This window comes from Brachyhypopomus gauderio, chromosome 3 (assembly GCF_052324685.1).
Source record: "Brachyhypopomus gauderio isolate BG-103 chromosome 3, BGAUD_0.2, whole genome shotgun sequence".
In the NCBI taxonomy this organism is placed as follows: domain Eukaryota; kingdom Metazoa; phylum Chordata; class Actinopteri; order Gymnotiformes; family Hypopomidae; genus Brachyhypopomus; species Brachyhypopomus gauderio.
The window spans coordinates 21351064-21378098 of record NC_135213.1 but is presented as its reverse complement, the minus strand read 5'-3'; the positions used below and the strand labels follow the sequence as shown (position 1 = coordinate 21378098).

General features: G+C 43.1%; 2 protein-coding genes across 3 annotated transcripts; one reads left to right on the top strand and one right to left on the bottom strand.

Annotated features, from left to right (window-relative positions):
* The first annotated feature begins 426 nt into the window (after positions 1-426).
* On the top strand, positions 427-20745 carry arhgap17a (Rho GTPase activating protein 17a). 2 transcript variants are annotated; one of them, XM_077000304.1, is made up of 20 exons: positions 427-966; positions 7500-7539; positions 9626-9730; positions 9858-9934; positions 10212-10323; positions 10492-10568; positions 12720-12837; positions 13459-13527; positions 13675-13756; positions 14434-14561; positions 15243-15354; positions 15445-15526; positions 16190-16270; positions 16353-16466; positions 16548-16639; positions 16761-16917; positions 17178-17441; positions 17995-18122; positions 18206-18736; positions 19607-20745. In XM_077000304.1, the coding sequence occupies exons 1-20, from the start codon at positions 914-916 to the stop codon at positions 19723-19725; spliced, it is 2541 nt and encodes an 846-aa protein (XP_076856419.1). In that variant the 5' UTR covers positions 427-913; the 3' UTR covers positions 19726-20745. The 2 variants fall into 2 exon arrangements, with proteins under 2 accessions (XP_076856419.1, XP_076856420.1); XM_077000305.1 differs by lacking the exon at positions 17178-17441 and having other exon boundaries at positions 430-966.
* A 21-nt stretch (positions 20746-20766) lies between these two features.
* On the bottom strand, positions 20767-26609 carry LOC143510686 (testis-expressed protein 47-like). Its single transcript, XM_077000309.1, has 7 exons — positions 26494-26609; positions 26228-26312; positions 25941-26044; positions 22105-22166; positions 21771-21969; positions 20972-21113; positions 20767-20891 (listed from the first exon to the last, which is right to left on the bottom strand). The coding sequence occupies exons 1-7, from the start codon at positions 26593-26595 to the stop codon at positions 20857-20859; spliced, it is 729 nt and encodes a 242-aa protein (XP_076856424.1). The 5' UTR covers positions 26596-26609; the 3' UTR covers positions 20767-20856.
* Between the last annotated feature and the right edge of the window lie 426 nt (positions 26610-27035).

Below are 27035 nucleotides of genomic sequence, written 5' to 3'. Positions count from 1 at the left end.
TTACATATATTCTTGTTTTTTATAGCTTCGCTGTGCGAACATTTTCTGCTATAAGTAACAGAATACTCTACAACTATTCTTTCTAGTAGGCCTACTGACATGAACTAAATCATAGACATTGACTAAGATACAGAAATTATTATCTTAGGCAGTTGAAGTTTAAATCAGACAGAGGTTCACGTCTATCGTGTTCGAGCTCGCAAAAAAGCCAATCTGGAATGCTTTAATAAAAAACGGGTTCAGTCCCTTTCGTTTTAAGCATCGATCATCCCTTCGCCGTTTTAAATGTGTTTAAGAGTGTGGGCTCTGGTTATTGGTACAACAAAAGACTCGGGCAAAAATCAAACCTGAAAACGTATTGAAACAAAAGATGTCACCTATGGAGGTCTAATGAATATTAAAGCGCCTCCATTTCCACTCGGGGTGGGTGTGTGTGTGTGTGATTGCCGAGTGCGCGGTGTCTCGGTCGCTGGGCTGTGTGCGGTGGGGAGGCGTGAAATAGGCGAGCGGCTCCATCACCGGGACGAGCGGGGAGTACAGACGGGAGACGCCAACTCCAGTGGATGTGTCAACTTTTTCTTAGATTTTTTGGGGGCTTTGCGCAGAAAAAAAACGACATGCATATTTGTTTTGTCTATATTAAAGAGGACAACGCGTGATATGAAAGTTGTATGGATACTCTCAAGTTCTAGCTGTGTTTGTTTACGTTATATTTTACGTTTTCGCCCTCTATGTGGTTCTGCTAGCTCAGCTAGTTAGCGGCTACTCCACATAGCCTGCTAGCTCGTCAGCTGCCGGCCAAATTGCCAGTACAACTTCAAGATGATTCAAGGGATTATCGGCTAATGCGGCATCTCGCACGACACAGCTTTCCACAACCCGAAATTTGGATTTTGTGGTTCTCGATACAAAAATGAAGAAACAGTTTAATCGGATGAAACAGCTCGCCAACCAAACAGTTGGCAGGCAAGTATAAATTGTTAAAACAGTTTGGTCTGGTGTTGTGCTCTGTTGCCAAGACGGTAGCTTGTCTATTTCTGATTTGAAAAAAAAAATCTTTTTTTTCTTTAAGATACTAAATCATCGTTTTTTTTTCATTATCTTGGGTCGATTTAACTTTTCCGTTTATTCAATAGCAAATACATCATGAGCTCAATTTACATCAGCCCGCCTGTGGCACAGTTCTCCACAGAATAAACACACGTCGCTATCACAAGTTGAATGATCTAGTTACGTATGTCATTGGCATGACATTTTGTGTACGCTTTAACTCTGGTGAATACACCCTGTATTTAAAAACTTTCAAAAAGAGGAATGGAGGAGAGCAAAACTGTTCGCTCCAACCAGCCCCTCATTTGTATGTGACTCTGGGTTAAAAACAGATGAAAGCCAGATTAGATACATATGTTCCGTCCCATCTTCCACCCCCTAACCCTTTCCCCTCGAGTCCAGTGTAATTGATGTACTTGGTATGTGCTTGTTCATCATTTCCAAACTCCTCTGCTGACAAGCCCACAGGGAAGCTAGCAGCATACTGCCTGTTCTGTTTTGCTTTATTGTGAAAGAGCTTTGGAATTTGGTGCAGAAGTTGATGGGCTGCTCCTCAGGTGATCTATGCTGCGGATCGCACGTCTGTAAGGGCTTCCTGCATGTGTGACCTGTTATTACATAGTGAAACTCATTACCCCATTTCTCAAGACAGGTGGCTGTGGCTTTATTGAGGGGTTGAGTTTCGTTTTCACGCACAAAGATGCAGGACATCACTTGGACATGGGAGATGAATGGCTCTCACCTGTGTTATCTGAATATAAACATTTCAGTCCCACAAGGAGTCACTTGTAATTTTCTTCAGTATTTTAGAAAATTGAGGGTAACCACATTCCTAAAGGCCTGATTTTGTGTGTCCACCAATGACTTCTCATTAGATGTATGGAAAATCACCTTCCACTTTATCTCTTAGAAATACAGGCATTTTTAATGCTTTTATTAATGACACTTTGAGTGAATGTATTGAAATGCATAAATTCTACTCATAAACCTGACATTGAGTATATCAGAAAGAGTCTTCCTTGACATTGTTCATTTTCAGTGATTGAAATCCTTGACTAAAGGGTTAAAGGTTTTTTTTCTGTTATTTACCATGTAGGCACCCTGACCTTCTGTATGCCTGCCCTTGTTTTCATTCTGTTTGAATGTCTGCAATCTGATCAGTCTCTCGGGACTTGTTGCAAAGGGGACGTCTTGTTGTGACAAAGGCACAGTAATGATCTGACTAGACTTGGGCGGCTTTTGTACTGGTTAATTCTTGCTTCCAATAACCTGATGCCTCCTGCTTCAAAAGATGACAATACGGAGTGATCTTAATTTCACCACAAGGCCTGTTTAGTGGAGCGTGCTCTCCATGCTCGGTTGTTTAGTTGAGGCGTTGGACAGAACCTCCTGTGCTCTGGCTCAAGATTAAAGTGAAAATGTCCTTCACAGCAGGTAAAAGCACTTGTCTCATAAAGCAGGAACATTGTTTCTAACATGTGAGAGGCCACATTTAGGCACATGAGAAGTAGGTGACATTCGGGGACGTGTTCGTGTTGGGCTAAGGCAGTATGTAGTTGAGTGAAGAAGATGAGTTGAAGATCCATGCCAAATGGCAGCTAATCCCATTGGAGCTGTATTAATAGTAGAGGCATGTGTCTGAGAAATTATTGTATAATATCTTGTTAATAATTATCATTTATTGACCTTTGGAATATCACAAAAACAATATTCACTTATGCCCTCTGGCACATTGCAGTTGTTCAATTTTCGCTGGAAGTGTAGATGAATCATGGCATTTACATGAACCAAAGATTTTGGATCAAAATTATATTATCCCCATGTGTCGCATTAAGGGACCCACTGGTGAATAGGTATGGCAAAGCACATCACAATCACAGTGGGTGTCTCCATAATATTTTTTTCTCTGTGCAGCCTTAATCTGAAGCCGTACATTTACCTCGATCAAACGACTTTAAATCCAGATACCCGTCACCTCAGCCGCAAACTGATGTGTAGGCCTGGAGTACTCGTGACTTGCCGAGTGTGTTTTACCATCCATAAATCCCAAGCCTCTGATGAGGAAAGCAGACGTGGGGGGTGTTGGTGGTGGTGGTGGGGGGGGGGGGGGGTGTCCGGACGCAGGCCTCAGCTGCTCCCATGGTTCCTGTGATTGTGATGAGGCGGTACACTCTGTTCGGCATGCAGCTCCTCAAAGGAAGTCTTTTTCTTTTCTTTTTCTTTTTTAAACAGGAAGTGTTACTGGGGAAGTTTACTTTCTAGGAATTAAATCAAAGAATCATGAACACAAGCCCAGGAGCATGTTTTAAGCTAAAACACCACACATGGCTCTAATATATTTGCATTTTGGATTGAAGCAATAGTCTTATTCTAATACTTTTCTGCATTCTTGCATCAATAGCTAAATCGGTTTACTTTCCCAGCAGTCTTGTGAAAATATTTTTGCCATGACTTTTTGGTTTAATCTGAGAAGCTGCAGAGATGAATTTTTGGTTAATGTGAGATGCCACTGCTCAGATCAGTGTCTGAACTACGAGACGGGCAGATTGCACATAAAAAACAGTTATAAGTTCATGAGGGCACTGATGTTTTATTTTTGTTTTTTATTTAATATTTAAAATAAGGGAAGAAAAGGAAGTTGTCATGCTTCAAGAAAGTTTATGTCTGTCCACCCAGCCTCTGCCTAGTGGGCGAGTGTCTGAGGCCCCTGTGTCACCCTGTGCTCGTTCAGATAGCTGTGAAGCGGAGAGCAGAGTTGTGCATCTGCAGGGGCTTTTCACACAGCTGGAGACTGCAGCTATTGTGCAGTTCTTCCCACAATCACGTTCAGGTGATGTGAAGCTTATGTTTCTTTAACAAACAAAAGGGATTCTTTGCATTTTAACAATCCGATAATACTACTCTAATGATGCTATTAAAATTATTCTACAAGTCACAATGTGCTCCAAAGTCGGTTGTAAACATCACAAGCCCTTCAGGGTCCGTGTCTACCTCCAGCGTTTCGCTACGGCCTCGTCCCTGAAACCCGCGTATTAACTCTGCTGGACCAAAGGCCTACAGATCTTGCAGGCCTCCGCTTGCCTGCCACACCAGAGTGAGCGTCCAGGGTCACGTGGAGGTCCCGGTACCGAGAGGGTCCAGAACGTCCAGACAGGCTCCGTCTCGCCCCCTCAACCTGGCGCGTCGCAGCACGGCCCCGCTGGGAGGTCTGGAGTGCGGCCCACAGTCCACATCTGAGCTGCTGCATGCATGTTTTCCTCTTTTTTTTTTTCTTTTTTGACAACCTGCCACGTTTATCTCCTCTTAGATCTTGACCAAATTTCCTGTAGGGATGGAGCTCACACGCCCTGAGCAGAGCAGAGATCTCCCTCCTTTTTCCATCTGAAGGGATGGTGCGTTCCTTTCCATGGGCCTTGCTGACTTCTGTCTAAGTGGCTGTGACAACAGTTTATTCTTTGTTTTGTCTAACCAGAATATTTTATTCCAGAAGTACGGGGCTTTTTCTAGACGCTGCTCAGCATATTTACAAGCGTATGTCTCTGTTTAGTTGTTTTTTCCTCTGGCAACTCAATCATCCAGCCTGTTTTGGTTCAAGTCCCTTCTTGTTGATACCTGCCAGGAGCTCTTCCAGTGGTTTGGAGAAGCTCGTTTGGCTTCGCCCATTGCACCTCCTGCACCTTTGCTGGCTGCTGTGTGATATTTGGCCTGGTCATACTGGTCCTGGGCTGTTAATAGCCAGAGCGTTTGTGTCATACTATTTGTTGTCATTACAGTACTTTCTTTATTCAATTTTTTTTATTTTCTAGACCTTGTCGTGACTCTGGGCATTTGCGGATCTTTTTATACATTTTTCCTGATTCTTACTGCATACTCTTAGACTTTGTTTTGCTTGTCAGTTTAAGGAGACTTCTCCAAAAAAAAAACACCACTGTAGATCCTTCAAGACAGAGTAGATTACCATCGCCGCCTTCAAATTGAACTTAATGTCCTTGAGTGTGCAAGAACAGGCCCAACAGAGAAAAGTGTAACTTAAGACATCTTTTATTTTCACACAAACACTTTTTGTTTGTTAAATACTGTTATGTCCAGTACAAGTATAAAACGAAACCATGCAGCACTGAGCATTCTGAATATTCTCTATGAAAATGTGTTTTTGTTTATTTTGGTTTTTTATTAAAAAAATCCTGGGGTGTGCACAGGCAGAAGTGTGCAGTGCTAGTCCAGCTGAGCAAGCAGACGGCTGCGTTGGTCTTTATATGACATGCTTCTCTATACATGTTCCCAGATCTTCTTTTCTTATGACAATGTCTTGTCTCAGACCTCGACTGCCAAAAGTCTTTTGGAATCCAGCCTTCTGAGTGCAGCCTTCCCTGTGCTGCTCTGTGTTAATGGGAAGCAGCTGTTCCATACACCCCCCCCGGTCATGGGGCTGGTGTGGCCGGTGCAGTGAGGTACGGATCGTCTGTGGCACGAGGCCGCATTGCAGGAGCCGATCCGCTCAGTGTAGGTGTTGGTCTGGCACGTGCGTGACCCTGGGCCCTCCGATGTTTGCATTTACAGCGTGTAGCAGACACTCTCATTCTGACCAACTTTCATGGATGAAATCTTTGGGCTAGTATGCCAGGCCCATACTAGGATTAAAGCTAGAACCCTGTCAGAAGGAATGCCCACAATGTACATTACTTAAGTTTTGAATGTAACGAACAGATTGTTGACTATTGAAGTCCTCCAGGTCCTTCTCGTAGAGGTGGGTCTGTAGTTTGAAGACATAAGAGAGTGGATGTGTAGACACGTATGGATGCATGTTGTATAGACAGGAGTTTTGTCCACCATGTTTGTGCGACAGATGTCTCCTGTGTCTCTTGCGGGGAGGTGGTTGCGGTGAAGGCAGTAAGGGTGAGTGTGGTGTGTAAGAGAAGTGCTGGCAGGTAGCACCGAGCACGGCTGTTTTTGGCTTTATAGGCACATGTCAGACTTATAAAAGAGCTGCAGGAAGCTACAGGAAGCCAGTGGACTCCCCAAGGCAGAATATAACATTTAACACATTGGCTATGGCCCGTTGGGTGTCCTTTAGTGGGCTAAATGAATAATTATATATAAAGGAAATGAACATTTCATTAATGAATTGGAAAAACACAAAGTTTATGAAAATATAAAAATATCAGCCACCCTCTTCTCCAGCTTCTACAGTATTAAGTGGAGAATGTTCTGTTTTCGATAGTAAGGCAGGTTAATGTTAATGTTACTACCTTTGTTCTTGTATCAGTTACAAACGACGACGACATTGAGAGAAAGCCAGAACCTAACAGTAGTAAGTCGACCTGAGTCCCTCTCGCAGCAGTAGCACCTCTGCTCACAACGTCTCGCTTTAAGCCGCGTGTGAACCAGGCAGGTGCTCTTTCAGCACACGGAAGGAGCTCATCTCTGCCATGGTCAAAGCCTGCTATTACCGTACTATTAATAGTGCCTAACCATCTGCACATAATAGACAGGCAAGGCCAAAGGTGGAATGCGGAGACTCCGGGAGCGTGGGTGGCTAAGGTTCCCGATCCTGCCAGCCACATGGCTGCCGGCAGCAGGCCAGGGGCCCAGCGGGGGCCGTGCACCCTACATGTAACTGTAGTTTTATTCTGTATGGGCGGGCGATATGAGTAAAAAAAATAAATAAATAAAAACAACACCATTTCCCGACACATGTTGTGTATCATATATTTAGTTTGATTTAGTACAAGCAAAACAGCTGTGCAAAAGAGGCACGCTTAAAACGGCTGTGTGTGTTCCGTTTCATTTGTTGTCTGCAAAACTATTTGTGACAGGGCAATAAGGAAAATGAAATATAGACATACATCTTACACACTCACACACAAACACATTGGAATAATTGCAGAAATGTGTCTGCTTTATTACATTAGGTAACACCACTGTTTGTTGGATACTGACTCTCTGATTGAGCTTCAATTAAACTTAGTTGGACAGTATTTTTGAAGTGTTGACATTACTCAAGTGTTGGAAAGCATATTGTAACAGTTTGTCGTGGTAATTATGACTTATTGCCATATGATGTGTAGACTGTGCAGTTGTGTTCAGCTTATTCATCACAGGCCCATGTTTTTCTTTTCTTTGTATACTGTAGCTTAAAGATCCCATTACCCTTTAACTCAAATGTATAGTGGTATAGTGGCAAAACTACCTTATGTAGGTTTGTTTTGCATGAGGTTTGAGTTGGCATATATCACGTGTCTGTTATGTGTGCTTACTAGATTTGAAAGTGTGGTGTCAGTGTTATTGTGTGTGTGTGTGTGTGTGTGTGTGAGAGAGAATTCCCACGCTGTGTAATTGTGCTGATACCATATGTGAACTGTTGACATGACTCGTGCACTCCACCTTTTTGAGCGTAGCGTTACCGTTGTTTGGCCCGTATTTTACTCTCTCCTTCTTTTCTCTTTCAGAGCTGAGAAAACAGAAGTGCTGAGTGATGACCTCCTACAGGTGACTCCTGCTCACTCTCACATGAAGCTGCATGTGGCTATAGAGCCGTTCTCTCCTACTGAGTGTGCTACGCTGCCTACTAGTCTGGGAAGGAGTGGGGTTCCCTGGCAATCCACATTTTGTTTTATTTGTTTGTTTATTATTAGCGGAACGTGAACTGTCAGACTCCACTGCTTGAGATGGCCTGTAAAGTCTGCAGTCCTGTATTCTTGAGTCGAATGTTGTGAAATGTCTGAGTCATTGTGCTGCAACAGGTGTAGTCAGTGCTGCTAGGCAAATTGTATTCCAAACATTCGATCATATGAAAGAACACGTTCCGATGCTTCAGGAAAATGACCTGAAATGGCACTCCCAGTGGTGACTCCACCCTGACATTTCTGTGATTCAGACACTGGGATATTGTATAGCCTCTGGCAAAGTTACGACATAATGGTGAGATCACTATGAATGAAACATGCTTTCTGCTTCTTGTTTACTCAAAAACGTAGTTTTAATTAAAGAAGAAATAACATAAAAAAAGCATTGATGCTTGACCAGGACGTGAACTGCACACACTTTTGCTTACAAGATTTTTGACAACTTGTGTGCTAGTCCATCTTTTGCTTACTCATGTTCCAACATGACAGCCACAGTTTGAATGGAGACGTGGCCTGAAGCCCAGCACCTCTTCCTCGGGGCTTCTTCATCGCAACCCCCATTCCCCCCCCCCCCCCCCCCCCAGTTACGACAACCACCTCCAGCACTTGCACGCATGACTTGTTTTTCGAAGATGCTTTTGTTGGCTAGTGGGGGTGATGGGAAACCTCATAATTTACGACCTGAGCCTCCTCCCGTCCTGAATGAGGTCCACATGTATCTGAATAAATAGGTGTTTCCCCAGGCGTCTTCACAGGTCATGTTAACATGGTGGCAGCAGGGAGATTAGAGAGGTTTCACTGTTCCGTCCCAACACTCATGAGACGCTCTGCTGGTTCCCTTTCCAGTGGTCCTGTCCATTGTTTGGTCTGTTATGAGTTGGCCAGTGTCCAGCTTGTGATGGAACTGGGGAAATATTTTAAAGGCCTTTCGAACCAGCTAATGCAAACAGTCCTTGGACAGGATCTCCCCGAGCAGAAGAGGACCTGGGAGAGTCCGTGGATTCCCCTTGTTCCCGTGCCAGGTGGAGAGACCCTCTCCGTTCCCATGCAGGGCGGCCGAGGCGGGAGACGCCCCAGCAGAATGCGCATCTGACCAGGGTTGGGGGGGGGGGGGGGGGGGGGGGGGGTGAGAGGCCAGTTATCTCTTCTTCCAGCCTGTGGAATTCCTGAACTCGCAGCCTGTTTTAGGAACACAAGCACAGTCTCTCTGACTCCATTTCCCCCGTCCTCACCATCCCACGTTAAATTCATTTATTCATTCCTCTCCATTAAGGCATGCAGTTTTAATTGTGCCACATTTTTTATGTTTTGAATTTCTATAATGGTTTCAACTGTTCATCATGAACATTCATGACTAGAAAACAGATGCATTAGGTCTGTGGGTGTGATGGATATGGGAATTTTTTCCAGGTGTTTTTCAGTACAGTTTATTAAAGTTTTGAGTATGTAGAATGAGAGAAGGATCTGAAATGGCTGTCTCAGCCTCTGAGTGGAATATTCCTGTCAAATTCCTGTGCGTCACTGGGTTTTAAAAAGCACATGCCTCCCTTGGGAGGCTGTGTTAAGTTGTGCATGAACGTAACCCAGCCCTAGTGAGTACCCCTTCCGTCTAAAAAAAAAAAAAAGTTTGGGTCTATGTGTGTCATGTACTTCTCCCACATTACAGGAAATCTAGAAAGGAAATGCACATTTTAACAGGCCCATTTCTGTTTACGTTTCACACAAATCTGTTAATGTGCTCTGCATTCTGCAGCCGTAAGCACACTAGGTCATGTTTAGAAGAAAGGCACCGTCACTCTTCATTGTGCCTTGCAGGGATGTTGGGGAATCTGCCTCAGGCACTTTCCATACACTCCCTTGCTGCCACTACAGACTGGCTCAGTGTTGAGCGCTTGGATGTGGTTTGACCTGGACCATGGGCTTGTTGTTGACGCGCTGTCTCCGCACAGATTGAGCGCCGTATGGAGCTGGTGCGAGTCGTCTCCCACAACACGCACAAGAGGCTGATCACGTGTCTACAGGGACACATAGGCACAGACGCTGAGAAGAGACACGTAAGGGCAGCTCGCATGTTACTTCAAATCGAAATAACTCTGCGGAATCTCTTCCAGAACCATCCATGTTTAAATGTGCACGTTACGATCGTGTCTGCTATTCGAGCTTTGTTTCTTTGTCTGACAGAAAAAGCTGCCTCTAACAGCTTTGTCCCAGGCAATGCAAGATGGGGGCAGTCAGCTAGGGGAGGAGTCTCTCATTGGGTAACTGTGGAATGTGTCTTGTAACTCCATTTTCTCTTTCAAAAGTTCAAGTTTCTTTCAATAATTTATATTAATAATCTATAATGTATGTCTGGTCAGTGGGCTAAACCATTCATTTGACAATTGGCACTGCATAAACAAGTGTTGCTTATAAATAATACATTAAGAAAAGATTTTTACAGAACTTTAGGTATTAACTAATATGAAAGAATTTTTACGTTTGAGCATAACTCTGAACATAAACTGTATTTAAGTGCATCTGGCTGGGTGTTGGCAGGACGATGATGGATCTGTGTGGCGAGGCAGAGAACAAGCTTGCTTCTGAACTAATGCAGCATGAGCTGCAGATTGAGAAGGACATTTTAGACCCTCTTAATCAGATCGCTGAGGTAAGTGGATGCCTTTCCAGAGCTCCACTTTTATGGCACTGCCTAATAACACTACTCGCCATCTCCAGTTGTTACAAGTTCAGTTCTCTTCAAATCTTCAATTATTATTCAGAATTATTGCCTGTGATTATGCATGCTGAATGAATATATATATATTATTTATTTCAGGTGGAAATCCCAAATATACTCAAACAGAGGCGGCAGCTGGCCAAGCTGGTATTGGACTACGATTCTGCACGAACAAGGTGATTATGGTGTAACTGCAGTGTCCACGCTGCCTTGGCCTCACTTACTTTGTTTCACTTGATTCACTTTCTCAAAGTAACAGAACTGGAATATTGGAGGTCTCTAGTGAAACTGCAGTCCTTCTCCCTGGCGTAATGCTGTAAGGTCCTGCAAAGCTCAATTAGCAGGAAGAAACCGCAACGGCAGACGGGCGTTGGCTTCATGTGGACCACAAGGAGAAGAGCGGATGGCACTTTTAGGAGGTTCTGAAAACACAGGCTGTAGATGCTTCTCCACGACAGCTTCTGTCTCGTATTCGCTCACTATCCAGCGACATGGATGAAGTCGAGCTCCTCCTCAGGAACGCTCCAACACTATGGATTACAATCACGGGGCTGAATGACTCAAGACTGCGTGTACGGTTCTTGAACAGTTCAGTGCTGATCTTGACCCGGAGACAAGGACAACATTGGGAGGGCAAAACGGCAACTGAACGTGTCTTACACCGAAAAACAAAAAACCACACAAGCTGGAGCAGCAGTGTGAAGACAAAGACTCGTCTGCTGTGTAGCACAGCCACCAGACAATCACTAATTAAAACAAGAAAGCCCCTCGTTCATCAGCTGACCTGCCTCTCCTCCCTGGCAAACCAAACCAGCTTTACTGCAGATTTGAAACACAAAAGACTAACAACTGTTCCACATCCATCACCTTATGTCCCCCACCCATATACCTTCAGTCTGGCCAGATACTCGAGGCCAGAAGGCACTTGTTCCCTCAGGCCAAACCCTGAAAATGAAGCTTCATGCAAAATATTCAAACATTGCAGAAAATGCTGGATTATTTTTATGTCAGTGGACGCCCTGCCTAACAGACGACTGTGGAGGCTTGTCTCTCATCTCTCCTGTTTGTCCTCTCTAAGCACCAGTGTGTCACAGACATGTGTACTGTACCCCTTATTAATGTCTTTGTGCATTACTGAACTCTAGGAACACAACAGTTAAAATGCCTAAAGACTAAGAAACCATGAACAAACTATCATAAAGCTATCATAAAATCATGAAACATTCATTCATTCCTTTTTTGAACTACTTAATCCACTTCAGAGTCATGGGGGACCGGGAACACATGCTGGACAGGTTTGCCAATCCATTGCAGGACACACAAATACACACTTGGTCACACTAGGCCATCTTAGAGCCGCCAGTAGACTTGACACCAACGTCTTTGGAATGTGGGAGGAATCTGGAGCAGAGGAAACTCACGCAGGCCCTGGGACAATGTGCACCCAGCCAGGGGTCCGGCCAGGAATCCAACCCCGCTCGCTGGAGCTGTGAGGCAGCACTATTCACCACAACAGTTCCATGCCACCCGTCAACAAACGCAGCATCATAAACCATGATGCTGACAACAGATGGTAGACAACATATATTAGCCAACTATTGACTTTGTTTGTTGTCAGGGGGAGTTATAGCTAAATGCATATCACATTCATGGCATAAGCAGTCATTTTCTTTCAGTAGCTCGTGTTGGTATATCGGCATATTCCACACAGTGTTTTTGTTCTATGCATACTTGGTATACTAAAATGTTTTGTTCTTGTATTTTTCTCAGAAATGTCCTACACCATCCATATGGTAGTTTAGGAGTGTTGCTCAAACCTCTGAAACTGTGCTTTTATTACATTTTGGGTGTGTTGTTTTCCAGAATTATTTTACAAGTGGTTATTTTGTGATGTACACAAACAGCTGACCTCTGTAAAGTTGTTTGTTAGCTGTTGTGGGCTTTACGTCTGCTAGCAACACACACCTAATTGAACCGATCACCATGAGGTGAGCTTGCACATATAAAAGCCCAGTGGATCATGCAGTGTTGCCCAAGCTCAAGAAGATCTTTAAGAAACTCCCTCCCATCTTCATCCCCTGGTGATCAGCAACACACATGCTCTGCCAATTCCTTAGAAACTTCCACTTCTGCTTTGTATGCACTAACCAAAAATAGTTTCTACAGAGCTTTGAATGAAAACACAATTACAGTTTACTTGGCTAAATTGGAGCAGCACCTGATTTGCCATCTGATCCGAACATCGAAAAGCATTCCCATCAGGATGTCTGTCGTTGTGAGCCATTCAGCGGCTTTAATAAAGCACTTTCTTGTCATTTGCCCTTTAGGTGGCTGCAGACAACCAAGTCCATTATCTCCGGAACGAACACAACGGCACTGACAGCCAAGGCAGACTCGCTTAAGGAAGAGATGGATGAGGCGATGAACAAAATGGAGCTGTGTAAGGTATGTCCACGCTACATAAGATGTGTTCCACCCTGCAGCAATGCACCAGGCTTACATCATGTAAAAGGGTGAGTTCACCTTCTGTGTCTACATCCTGCATCACTGTTTGCATGCATGTCTTAATGTACCTTTTGTTCATTGCTGAGCAATGTTTTAATAGCACTTTATCACCAATGCAAATGAGGCATGGAGCTTCCCTAGTTCCTGTGCCCATCACTATCATCAGCGTGATGGTTATGAATAATATGAGGAGCAAGCGCTGATCACCCCAAAGAGTTCCCTGTTAAAATGCCCGCGAGTGCTGCCCTACTGAGTCCTGGAGCACATGTGAAGTGTGTGATCTTTATGGGACTAAACAAAGTTCAGAAATGAGCAGGCTCAGCTTTCGCATCCTCTGCACTTTACCCTGTACTTGCGCGTTCAAACAGTCGGTAACTGCTAATCAAACCACCCAGTTGTTCATGCTGCTGCGTAGTGTGAAAAGCATTAATATAGTTTCTATGACATCATTAGCGAAAGGTTGATGTGGTAGATTGCATATAAAGCTCTATTGGTTTGGGTGGAAGGATTTGATCATGCCTACATTTGATTTGTTAAATGTTCTCTTCAACTCTTGTTCAGGATCAACTTTCAGCCGACATGTACAATTTCTGTTCGAAGGAAGGGGACTATGCTCGCTACTATGTTATGGTGAGAATATTTTGTGGTGGGTGTGCGTTTAATAGTCGATGGCCACAGGTCATGTTCCTCGGTTACTGTGTTACTGCTGCTCATGTCGTGTTTTTTCCTCCCATTGTTTTCCAGTGGTGTCGTATCCTCAATTTGTTCTGTTTTCAGTTATTAGAGGCCCAGGCGGATTACCACAGAAAAGCTCTCTCTGTACTGGAAGGTGTGCTGCCAACCATTCAGACCCAGCAAGGTGTGAACACCCCACTGACTCTCAGAGTCCATTAATCGTGTCTGTTCATTGCTTTCACACAACAACTGGTCCACATTTTAGCATTTTGAGCAATTGTCAAAAATAAAGGACCCAGTGTTTAATAATTTTTACACATGCTGCATTTCAACTGAACAGTTGATTGCCAATAATATAAGGTTCTGTTCTGTTTAATGCTTTCTTTTGCACATTTAAATCCAGTCCTTCTGTGCTATAAATGAGGAGTTTCTCCTGTGAGCACATGTTGTGCAAGACTGGCACATTTGATGTCCCAGCATGTAAACTATGAGTCACACGTATCACTTCTCACCCACCTGGTTCGTCAACCCTGCTAGCATCAGCAGAAAAGAGCAGATCTCTGATGCATTGGTCTGGGCTTCATCACTGCTCACACAAACTGGTTCCTTCCTGAATTTTAGCCAGCTAATTTTTTTCCTTGCCTTTCTGATCCTTTGTAGAATGCCAAGTTTCATAGGGAGTATCGCGTAAAAGCAATAATAATATTAAGAAGATTAATAACTGAAATGTTGGCTGGCTAATATTGTCAAGAAATTCTTAAGATTCTTACCGGTTATTGGTAATACTGGTACATTATCTGTACACCTAATCACGTTCACACGGCTCTGAGCACCACTATAAACGATTGTTCCTAACTGCAGACTCCTGGACAGAGAAGCCTGCGTTTGGAACAGGGTTAGATGAGCACCTGAAGCGCAGTGGTAGGGAGATTGCGCTGCCCATGGAGGCCTGCGTGATGATGCTGCTGGAGACCGGCATGAAGGAAGAGGTACGAAGTCCCAGAGACCAAGAGCTGAATTTGAGTCATTCGTATAGGTGGGAATTTGGTCAGGTTTAATTTTAGTTTTGAGAATAAATAATTTAAGCCCGAATTTTAGATTTTGCTAAATAAGATGTATTTTACTTTATTAAGTCATATTCCAAATATTCAAGTTGCCCATTTTCTGTGTGGCAAATGTAGCTTAAGTGACTGGCAGTGCTATGCTTCCTCTCCTATCTTGTATGTAGTGTAGTGGATTTTGCCTTGCTGTGCCCTAGAGCTTCCTGACTGCCTAGAAGCATGTCCAATTACATCCAAGATGTCTTACTGTTCCCTAGAATTTTCAAATTGAATCTCAACGTCATGCTTGAGTTTTCAGATGACTGACACTTCATTATTCTAATAATTAAATTCAATTATTTGATGTATTTAGCTCCATAAAAGTGAAGCCAAAGAGAATGTCTTGTGTCCTAGGGTACTCATAAAATGCTCCTGTTCTGAACTTGCAATATACGTCGTTCATGCCACTGTAAAATTTTAGCTCATCCTAATCTTATTGCAAGATGCCAAACCGATCAACCCCCCTGCCTTTACTGAAAGGTCTGAAGGCAGTGGCAGCATGTGTTTGGGATGTGCCCTCTGCACAACATGTTGAGGCTTGTCTCTCATTCGTTTCTGCTTGGTGCCCAGGGCCTTTTCCGTATAGCAGCCGGAGCCTCTAAACTCAAGAAGCTCAAGGCAGCACTGGACTGCTCCACCTCTCAGCTGGAGGAGTTCTACTCTGACCCCCATGCTGTTGCTGGTACAGGAACTCCGCACATGTAAAATAATGCTCACTGATCAGTTTTCACCCAAGTGAAGCATATACTGTTGTTCTCTGTTGTGTGTCCAGGTGCTTTAAAGTCTTATCTTAGGGAGCTTCCCGAACCTCTGATGACCTATGAGCTCTATGATGAGTGGATTCAGGCATCAAAGTAAGCCCACCCACAATAAAATGAACATAACAAAACAGGAAGGACTGTTTAAATTAATGATCTATCTCAGGAGTGGCCAACCTGCGGCTCTTTGCCTGGTTTCATGCGGCTCCCCAGCCGGTCCGCTCTCACCTGCACTAACGGTCTGTGTCGTGGCCCGGTTACCTCATGAACTCTGAGGGCGACACACTGCTACACCTTCGTGGTGCGCGGTTTGTTTACAAGCCTAGCGAGCCGCTAATACTTTTAAAACCGGCGTAGTGGAAAACACGCATTTGACTGTCTTCACACGCTCACACTACTGGCGATCGATCGATCGCGATATATTACTTATTTTTTCGTCCATTATACCCCCCGTCAACAATTTACACTCGCTCCTTCCGGTCAACAATCTACACTCCCCCCGGTAAACAATTTACATGCCCATGTATGATGTGGCTCTTTGCCGTAACACAGTAAAAAAAAACTTGGCTTTTGGCCACACCTGATCTATATCTATCCATCATGTATATCTTTAGTAAAGAAAACAAATGACACACTTGCTCAGTCCATATTGCATCAGAAATGCAACTGGTGTAAAGGCAGTGGAATTCAGTTTTTTATATTACTATTATATTTATTAATAATACTTTTGTACATAACTTATTAATGTTTCTTGTGTAGTGTACCTGACCCAGACAAAAGGTTGCAAGCTTTGTGGGTTACCTGTGATCAGTTACCGAAGAACAACAAAGCCAATTTTAGGTGGGTTTACCAGACCATGCAACTATCATGAAGCCTGTCAAAACTGAGAAAATCTCTGCTGATTAAACTTCTGCTTCGAAAGGTATCTTGTGAAGTTCCTTGCTAAGCTTGCTCAAGAAAGTGAAGTCAACAAGATGAGCCCCAGCAACATTGCCATAGTCTTGGGACCGAATCTGTTATGGGCTAAAACGGAGGGGTGAGAATTCATTAATGTTGTAAGAGTTGTGTATGTAAGACTGTGTGAGCTATATGTAAGCTCTTGTGCTTTTAACCTCAGGAGCCTAGCAGAGATGGCTGCTGCAACCTCTGTTCATGTGGTTACGATCATTGAAGCCATCATCCAACATGTAGACTGGTTTTTTCCTGATGGTATGAACCACAAAAAGAGAATGTTTTACCCTTTAAAAGATTGTCAAACAACTTTATTCAGACAATGAGGTGTATGTGTGTGTGTGTGTGTGTGTGTGTGTGTGTGTGTGTGTGTATTTAGATGTGGAGTTCAATGTATCAGGCATGTTTTCAATGCCCACACCCATGATTAACCATGTCAACAACCTGAGTGTTCCTGACTATGACTTGGGAACAACGGAGAGGAAAAGACCCAACAGTATGGTGGGCCCCGATAGTGACCTATCGAAACGGGAAAGGTATGTTCATGCAAAACAACCCGGATGTGCATAATCAAAATAATGCTTTCTTCCAATTCACCTTTATTAATCAACCTCATTAACAGACTCCTAAACAACTGATTTTCTGTATTGCTTCACTGTGTAATTTGTGTGGTGTGGTGTACGTGTGTGTGTGCAAATGGTGTAGGGCACATTCTTCCCCGCCTTACACCTGAGTGTATACTCTTTTGGAAGCATCTTAGCACCGGTGGTGTCTTCACTGTCTCTTCTCCCTTTAGCTCTGCTAACAAATTAATGGACCACAATCCTCGTAGAGGCAGTACGCTAACTAGAAAGCAACACGCTTCACCCGCCTTCCAGCCGCCTCTCCCCCCGGTGGAGGCTGCAGGTACTGCAGGAGGCCAGCCTGGTGCTGAGCTCCTGTTCCAGCAGCCCACACCGGCGGGCCAGGGTGGAGACGCCGGCCAGCCCAGCGTGGCGCTGGTGGTGGCTGCCTTAGCAACAACACAGCAGCCTCTGTCTCAGCACACTGAGGAAAGCAGGTAAGAGCTGGGTGTAGTGCAGCTCTGTAGTGCAGCTCTGTAGTGCAGCTCTGTAGCTGGTCAAATCTTCTGCCATGAAGTGAAAAATAAGTGAAAAAAGATCCTTCGTCCTATTTGTTTTTGGTTACTTGCTTGGTCTCTCTTTGCTGTGTTCTGTTAATTTGAGCAAACTTAACCAAATGATTGCAAAGAAAAAGCATGGGGGAAGATTGCAATTCAGCCTACATGTTTTGCTAGAGGCTTAACAAAGCAGTGCCTATTGTGAATGACCAAGTTTCATGTGGACCTCTGACTGCCTCTTCATTTGAACTGAACTGAGACCTATATGAATCAGTCTTAGAGGCTGTTAAAATCATACTAAAATGATTGAAATTCAAATATGGCAGATCAGATAAATTCCTTATGGATTCACCATGTAAAACATTCGTAAACGAAAATATTTTTATTCTCTATAAATCTCCCCTTAGTGGTTACTGTATGAAAAGGCAGTTTTCGCTTTTTGTTATCCATGCAATAAAGTTAAATGCATTTCTTGCAACGTTTTGTTTTGCAGCTCAAAGCCACGTGATGCTGCACCCGCACCTCTAGCTCAGAGAAATGGCAGTGGAGGGTCAGTACAGCTGAGCGCGGGGCCCCTGTTGGCAGGACCGTTAGGACCCAGCCCCCACATGGCACCCAGAGGTACATACACCGCTTTAGTCTTCTAACATATGCCAAAGGGTCAGTTCAGAATTCATGACACCTTTTCAAATTATCTGCTGTAGGTACAAAGAAGCCAGCTCCTGCTCCTCCAAAACCAACCAATGTAGTTTCAGGACAGCTCACCAGCCAGTCCGCGCAATACCCCTCCCCTGGTCCTCTACAGTCCTCTCCTAGACCACACTCCAGTCACTCTCCAACCAACCTGAGTCCTTCCCAGTCGTTGCTTCCGCCCATTACCACGCCTCGACGCCACTCTGGCAACCAGCCTCCCATCCAGGCCCCTAGTCACCCACCCCCGGAACCCCCTACCCAGGTCACACCCCCTCTTCAGCCCAAAGCCCTAGGCCAGACTCCAGGGGACGCTGTGGATGAGTCTTCTCCACCGAGCACTCCCACTCCACCAAAGACCCCGCCGCCTATGCCCAGCGCTCTGGACAGCGCCAGCACCCCACCCCAGTTCCAGTCTGGCTCTCTGCCACGGCCTCGCCCTGTGCCCAAACCCCGCAACAGGCCCAGCGTTCCCCCGCCACCACAGCCCCAGACTGCAGGCAGCGACTCCAACGGCATCTGCAGTGCAGCCTATAAAATGATGGGTGAGACACTGTTTAGTTGACTTTTTTTTATAAAGTCAGTCATGTTTTAGCATAGAATTTAATGTCTATGATGGGGGGGGGGGGGGGGGGGGCAAAAAAATACAAAATCACATTGCAAACAATGGATTCTTTAGCCAGGTTTTACACTTGTCTTCTCAGTGTGACCTTGTGCTGTCGATCACACAAGGAAAAATTAAGTGCTTGCATGCATGGTTTCAGGATTGAGCTCACACTGGGATCAGGGGTCCATTTCCGAAATGCTTCATAGAACTAAGATCATCTTAAATGGCAGAACAAGTGCTCAGTGTTGTATTCCCAACACCAGTTAGCCTTGTTGGTATGATGCTTTTAGGAAACCCAGCCCTGATCTTAAAAGCCACATCAAAGCTGTGTAGCTCACATTTCTGTTGAATCACAATGGAGTTTTTACCTCAGTTTGGTCGTAATCTGGACATTGTAAACAATGTTCTTTAATTTGCAGTAGTTATTGCCCATTTGTTTTCTTTCACACTCCTTTGTTAACCTTCATGTTAAATACTACTGTTTTTTATTAAAGCCTGGCCCATGCACTGTGCTGTACTCCAAGGTACTTCCTAATGTTACAAGTGTCAAATGTAAACAGTAGCTGAGATTTGATCTGGTAATTACTGATGTCAGATGAAAAGATGAGCATAACTGGCCAGTAAGGCAGCGCCCATTAAAATGTGCAGTATGTGAGCTCTGCTAGTTAACCTTTTGAATTAGTTGTAGAAATTATGCTGAAATATCGAATCAAACATTTACAGACAATGTGATGATTAGACCTTTTTTTCCTTTTAACAGGGTTATTTTGTTTTTTGTGAAGATTGACTTGCTGTTGTATTTGTGCAGATTCGGGGATGTCGTTCAAGGGGCTGGGCCGGGTGCTTATACCGGACATTCCCACAGAGCTGCAGCCTGTGACCCAGCTACAGGACTCTGACCTGGACTCTGAGAGCACAGTGCTATAAAGAGGAAGCTGGGTCTGGGCTTGAACCTGCTGCCGTAGCCCAGAGGTCATCTGAAACACTGTTCTCGTCCTCTTACCAAAGTGCTTGTCAGCTTGGCTGTATATCCCCAAAGAAGTGGACACTGTGGCTGTGACACAGGAGGGAGAGAAGGACAGAATCCTGAAGGGCAGGAAAAGCCCTCCTTTGATGCTAAGGGAATGCTACATTAGGCAATTGGCTTCATTTCCTTTTCAACATGAAAAACGTACTGGTTTGAGGTTCATGTTGGTGTCTTAAGTGGCCTTAGTTTAAAAATACATATAAAAACTATGTTGGGCTTTGAATAGTAAGAAAGTAAGCAAGTAGAAACCATACTCTGGCTTTAAGTGTAACTTATGACTGCAGGTTTCCAGTCAGACAATGTACCTTACTCTGCTGTGTCTGGAAAATGTCCTAGATCTGGGTATGTTTCCATCTTCACATTCCCTAAGGCTTAGTCAGTATCTCGGTTGTTTTTCCTTTGAAGCAAACATTATTAAGCCTAATCTGATTAGTATAATTACACACAATGTATAACATACAGTAAGGGTATACACATGGCACTTGGTTAGTATTCTACCATTAACTGCTTGTTTTTCCAAATCTTTGGCCATTCATGTGATCGGTGCTTGTTAATTTATTTCACAGCATTCAGTGACTTGTGCAAGAATTCGGTTATCTGTGGGAAAGATATGTTATGCTATGTCCAGTAGCATTGTGTGTGCTCTGTAAACTGTTTCACTGTGTTCCCAACCGAAGGTGATTCTGAATGGTAGAAATGGAGGTGTAGGGTGTGCTGGTTGTGCCACACTCGTGAGGGAGTGTGTAGTCTGGATGTTCACTGGCCTTACCTTTACCTTGCTGCCTTGCCCTTTTGAAGGTCTGGAAAATAAACCCAAACTATACTTGCTGATGGTGCATTTAAAGTTCAGAAACTGTACAATAAAAATAAATAACTTTTTGAACATAACAGACTTTAGAAAAATAAAATGCTTGTTATTACTGCTTGAAATTTTTTGAAGCACAATGACAACTCTTTATTGACACTTCACTGATGCTTTTCTTTGTAAATTCTCCACGCCGGATCCTTCCTTGTTACTTTCATTGTGCCCTCTACCAGTAGAGCTGATGTGTTGGCCACACAATTTCTAATAACACAAACATATTTATCTGATTCTCTGACAAATAAACCAACGAAACAAAATCTTTTGTGATGTATAACTGCTACCTGAATCCAAGAGGATGTTGACTGGTTTTGTATAGATCTGAAGGAAGCTAGTGGGGGATTGTAATTCTCCATTCTGGCAGAGGAGAATGATGGTTTCCTCTTCAACCAGACAGGGCAGTTCCTGTGTGTCTGGCTTTTCACCCTGTGAAGTAACGAAATGACACGGAGGACTGGCCATTTCCTCGTCACCCCTACAGTAAACCTGAACACAAGCTTAGAAACTGTTCACTGTGAAAATCTGTACAACATTTCCTTTTAATAGTGGAACTAAAGGTGATGAATTTCAGTGGGCCCTATACATTAAAACAAATTAAGCTTCAAATTGAACTAGAATGGCAATACTAAAGTAAAATTTTGCTGGACAAAGACATTTTAAAATGAGCACTGCAGTATTGTTACTACATTATGTGGCATTCATGAGAGAATGCTGTGTGAGCTATACAATTTGAAAAATGTGTTGAGGGCAGTGGTTCCACAAATTCTTATAACATGACAAATGCAGACAAACTGCATCAGCAAAGTTGAACGGTGGCAGAAACTCACTGACCGGGATCTAGGCTAGTCATTATTGGACTGCTGCCCTCACACCTCCATCTTAAGTGATGAAGTCTTACATATGCTACATGCGAAAAATTTAGTTTATCATACAGATTTTTAATAGATTGTTTATGATCATCCATATGTCCTGTAGATATCCAGAGAGGTAAATATGTATATTTGGTGTAGTATCACTTTAATTTGTTGAAAAGAAAGAAACAAAAAACAGTACAACTATTAATGTAAATAGATGATTATTTACCATGGATTTTAGCAGACATACACAAAATCTGTAAATCACAGCAAGACTATTTGAGACAAGTGCCTCTACTGGCTGTGTCTGGGGAGATGCATCTTTGAGGCTGACAGGAAGGTTCAAGATCTGGTACTCCCATGAGGGAAACATGCGGCTCAGTATACAATGAGAAATCGTCAGTATCCTGGAGTCCTTCAATAAAGAACTTTCAGAAAAAGAAAAAAAAACATCAACCATTGCTTAAGATTTTACATTGCTATAAAGTCATGTGCAGTCTGCATGTTTTTTTTAGGCTCATAAACACCCTTTGTAAATAAATGCAGACTATGTTGTGTCTTACTTGGAGACTTCGCCCATGTCACTCAGATCCTTCAGTATCAGTGTGAGCACCTCAGATGAAGACTAAGAATAAGCAGTCATGATAGTGTAAGATGAGTCCAGATTAACTTAACGCTAACTAAAAGTTTAGAATGGGTTAATTATAGATTGTGGTGAATATGCACAAAAACACTATACACTATATTGCCAAAAGTATTTGCTCACCTTCCTTGAATCACATATGAGCTTAAGTCACATCTCATTCCTAATCCACAGGGTTCAATATGACATTGGTCCACCCTTTGCAGCTAGAACAGCTCCAACTCTTCTGAGAGGGCTGTCCACAAGGTTTAGGAGTGTGTTTATAGGGATATTTGACCATTCGTCCAGAAGTGCATTTGTGAGGTCACATACTGATGTTAGACGAGAAGGCCTGGCTCTCAGTCTCCACTCTAATTCATCCCAAAGGTGGTCTGTTGGGTTGAGGTCAGGACTCTGTGCAAGCCAGTCTAGTTCATCTACATCAGACTGTCATCCATGTCTTTATGAACTTTGCTTTGTGCACTGGTGCACGGTTATGTTGTAAGAGGAAGAGGCCAGCTCCAAATTGTTCCCACAAAGTTGGGAGCATGGAATTGTCCAAAATGTCTTGGTATGCTGAAGCAGTCAGAGTTCCTTTCACTGGAACTAAGGGGCCAAGCCCAGTTCCTGAAAAACAACCCAGCACCATAATTCCCCATCCACCAAACTTTACACTTGGCACAATGCAGTCAGACAAGAACTGTTCTCCTGGCAACTGCAATAATTACTCGTCCATCAGATTACCAGATGAAAAAGTGTGATTCATTAGTCCCGAGAATGTGCCTCCACTGCTCTAGAGTCCAGTGGTGGTGTGCTTTACACCACTGCATCCGACACTTTGCATTGTACTTGGTGATGTATGGCTGGATGCATCTGCGCGACCATGGAAACCCATTCCATGAAGCTCTCTGAAGTTTGGATGTCTGTAGTGATTAACACTGCAGAAAGTTTGCAACCTCTTCGCACTGTGCGCTTCAGCATCTGCTGAAGCCACTTTGTGGCTCAGTTGCTGTTGTTCCCAACACTCATGTTCTTATCATACAGCTGACAGTTGACTGCGGAATATTTAATTCCACGACTGGATTTGTTGCACAGCTGGCATCCTATCACAGTTCCACACTTGAATTCACTGAGCTCCTGAGAGCGACATCTTCTCTCAGAAATGTTTGTAAAAACAGTCTGCATGCCTAGGTGCTTAATTTTATATGCCTGTGGCCATGGAAGTGATTGGAACACCTGATTCCAAACATTTGGATGGGTGAGCAAATACTTTTGGCAATATAGTGTATATACATACACAAATATTTTTATAAACATACAATGGCAAATGGAGATTGTACAGGATGGTCAATGAAATGCAAATCAAAATCAAGGCAGTAATTTGTACACAATTTTACACAGATCTGTATTCAAACAAAACCTGATTGAGGACATGTTTCATGGTTTATGTAAACAGCTTCACTTTTTAAATACACATTAATTCTGGAAATTACACCTACAACACATTCCAAAAATGTTGGGAAAAGGGCAATTTAGGGCCAATACCCATGTGAGAAGATATAACTAGGTGACAAGGTGATGCGGCACAGGTGATGTTAAACAGGTGAGGTAATGATGCAAAGTCAAATTTATTTATATAGCGCTTTTCACAACACACGTTGTCACAAAGCAGCTTTACAATAGTATGTGTCCAGGTCCCTAATGAGCAAGCCAAAGGCGACAGTGGCGAGGAAAAACTCCCTATGATGGTGGGGATTAGGAAGAAACCTCGGGAGGACCAAGACTCAAAAGGGAACCCATCCTCCATTGGGCGGCCCGTTGCAGTAATATTTTAAATCTCATAACAGCCAAAGCCAAAAACCACTTCGAAATGCATGTGATCCCACAAATGTCACTACTTTAACAACAGTTGTGCATCTGTAATAGGCTTGCATACTTTGGTAAACCTGTGTCATACAACACCATTCACTGACGTTAAGGCTTTACTATGTAAAGAAGAAGCCATAAACCAACACTAGGCAGAACCACCATCAACTTCTCTGGAATGTCTCATCCGAGATGAACAATAGCACAGTGGAAGTGTGTGTCCAAACAGCCTCTGGAAAAAGCGGTTGTTGTGTCCTCTGGGCCATATCGGCGCCAGCTTCAGAAGTGTCGGGCATAGAAAACTTGCACATTTGTGAAGACACCATTAAAACAACAATATTCTGCTATTTACGGACATGCCTGCATTTTCCAGCAGGAAATGCTAAATTGCATTCTGCCAGGATTACAAGTACGTGGCTGCATAACCAAAAAAATGTGGGTGCTAGACTGGCCAGCCTGCATTCCCCATCGGTCTCCAGTTGAGAATGTATGGCACATTACAAAGCAGAAAAGACTTGTCCCAACGTTTTGGAGTGTGTTGCAGTCATATTAATGTATAAAAATATGTACTGTGCAAATGTTTTTGGCAGGCGTGAAATGCTGAAAAAAATAATTATTTCAAAAATAGACATGTTGATAGCCAATTTGTCAGTTAATAAAATGCAAAGTGAATGAACAAAGAGAAATCCAAATCAATAACTGTAGTCAGGAGAATGATTAACCAGTTATACCAATCAATTTATAATGATCATTTTCAGTCATTAACTGAAAAACAGCTGTGTAAGGCTTAAAACTGGGTGAGGAATAAAAACAAATTCTACAAATGTGAGGTTGTGGAAGTTTCATGTCACAGGTCATACACCGTGGCAAGACTGAGCACAGCAACAACACTAGTTGCTACTAGCAACAAGTGGTTATAAAGCATCGGCAAGGTCTCTCACAGGAAAAGACTTCAAAGCTGACTGGAGTTTCAAGGCGTGCTGCACAAGCCCTTTTGAAGAAGCACAAAGAAACAGTAATGCTGAGGACCACAGACGCAGTGGTCAGCCAAACAAACACACAGTGCTTACTTCCTTTTAGAAGGCATTCAGTAGTACTGTCAGCTCAGAGCTTGCAGAAACCAGTGGTAGCCAGGTACACCCATGTACTTTTCAGAGAAGTCTTGGCAGAATTGTGGCCAAATAGCCAGACCTTTCACATGAAAAGAAGGCCAAGCAACATGACTGCACAAAAACATAGAAACTGGATTGCAGAAAAATGGCAGCAGGTGCTCTGGAGCGAGGAGTCAAAATGTGAAATATATGTAGCTGGAGAGCAGTACATAATGCAGTCTGCAGGCAACAGCAGGTTATTATGGAGGTTCCTTGCAAGTTTGGGTCTGCAAGTTAAGGATTTGGTCAGGATTAACGATGTGTTCAGTGGTGAGAAATACAGGCAGATACTTATCCAGCATGCAATACCATCAGGGAGATGTCTGATTGGATTCAAATGTATTCTGCAGAACTACAACTCCAAAAATAACAAGGAGTTCTGAAAGTGATTATATGGCCCCAACCGAGCCGATCTCAACATCCTTATGTCTGTCTGGGATTACATGAATGAACAGAAGGATCTGAGCTAGCCTACATCCACACAACATCTGTGGATAGCTCTCCAAGATATTTGTACTAACCCGCTGTGTTGCTTCAAACACTGTGTGCAAATGTACCTCGATTTGATACTGTTTTTGAAGGCACAGGGTGATCACGTTCATATTGCTTGGAATTATATTTTTGTTCCTTCAATATTATGTTCTATTTATAGATAGACCTGTTCTATATATCTACATATGTTATATATTTTAAAAGTGTTCTTACTTTGCAGTATTTTTTCCAACAAAATATATGTTTAAATAACATATTTAACTCATACCTCCAGAACATGAACGATACATTTAGGGTACACCAACAATATACCAGTAACTCCTTCTGTATGCATCTTCTTTTGACATTTTGAAATAAACATCTTATAGTATTCTGAAAGATAGTAAACATAGCTAGGCTAAATATACATGCATAATATTTACTACAGCGCATTACAGTAATTCACAACTAAAGTTAGCTAGCTAGATCACGCATGTTGGCTCTATCGAGCTAGCTAGGATGCTAGTAAATAAGCTAACCTCTGAAGATTTCCACTGTTGACTTACTCAAGCTTACCAATTACTGCAATGCGCGTATCCTCAGGAATGTTCGTTGTTTGGTTTATCGTCGCTACACAAAGTAACCTGTGAATAAAACATTTCTATGGATAAAAGTATGTAGGTTAGTAGATAGGCAGCTTCCGTCACAGCAAGCTCGCTCATGACCCGACCAAGGGAGCCAGGCTAGCTCACGTTAGCTTTGAAGCTAGCACATATTAATGTTCATTAGTTAGCAAATTAATAACAGTATGTCCAGCTAAACCCACCAGCAACCGGTTTCACCTTGTGTTTTGTTTTTTGCTCCTTGACTTCAGCAAAAAGAGAATTTTCGTATGCGTTAAAATATGGATTCAGGTTTCCTGCCGGTAAGTGGCTGTCAGCCATGTTTCTAGCGTTGAAACTTGAGTTGCCTAGACAACATGGGAAGATGCACTCGAAGAGATGAACCATAAAGTCAAGGGCGCAGACCGTTCAGTATCGCCAAATACGTAATACCAAGTAATAATATGCGCAGTATCCAACAGAACAAGGACATTTTTAGGATTTCTACAGAGCAAACTGGTAAATAAGGGACAAAATATTTGCATGCCCCATTCGCCTAGTATTAGATATTCCGCAATAGAGACCTCTGTATTTCATTTGTCTTTGTTAATCAACAACAACAACAACAAAAGAAAATCACAAGTAAAATCACAGAACATAATCATCCCTTGTAGAAACATGCAGAAACGATATCATGTTTCAGTAGGCCTTACCATGCAGAATGCTCAAATTGCATTATTGCTGGCAGCAGATGTACACATTTAATTATAGGCTAGTCTATC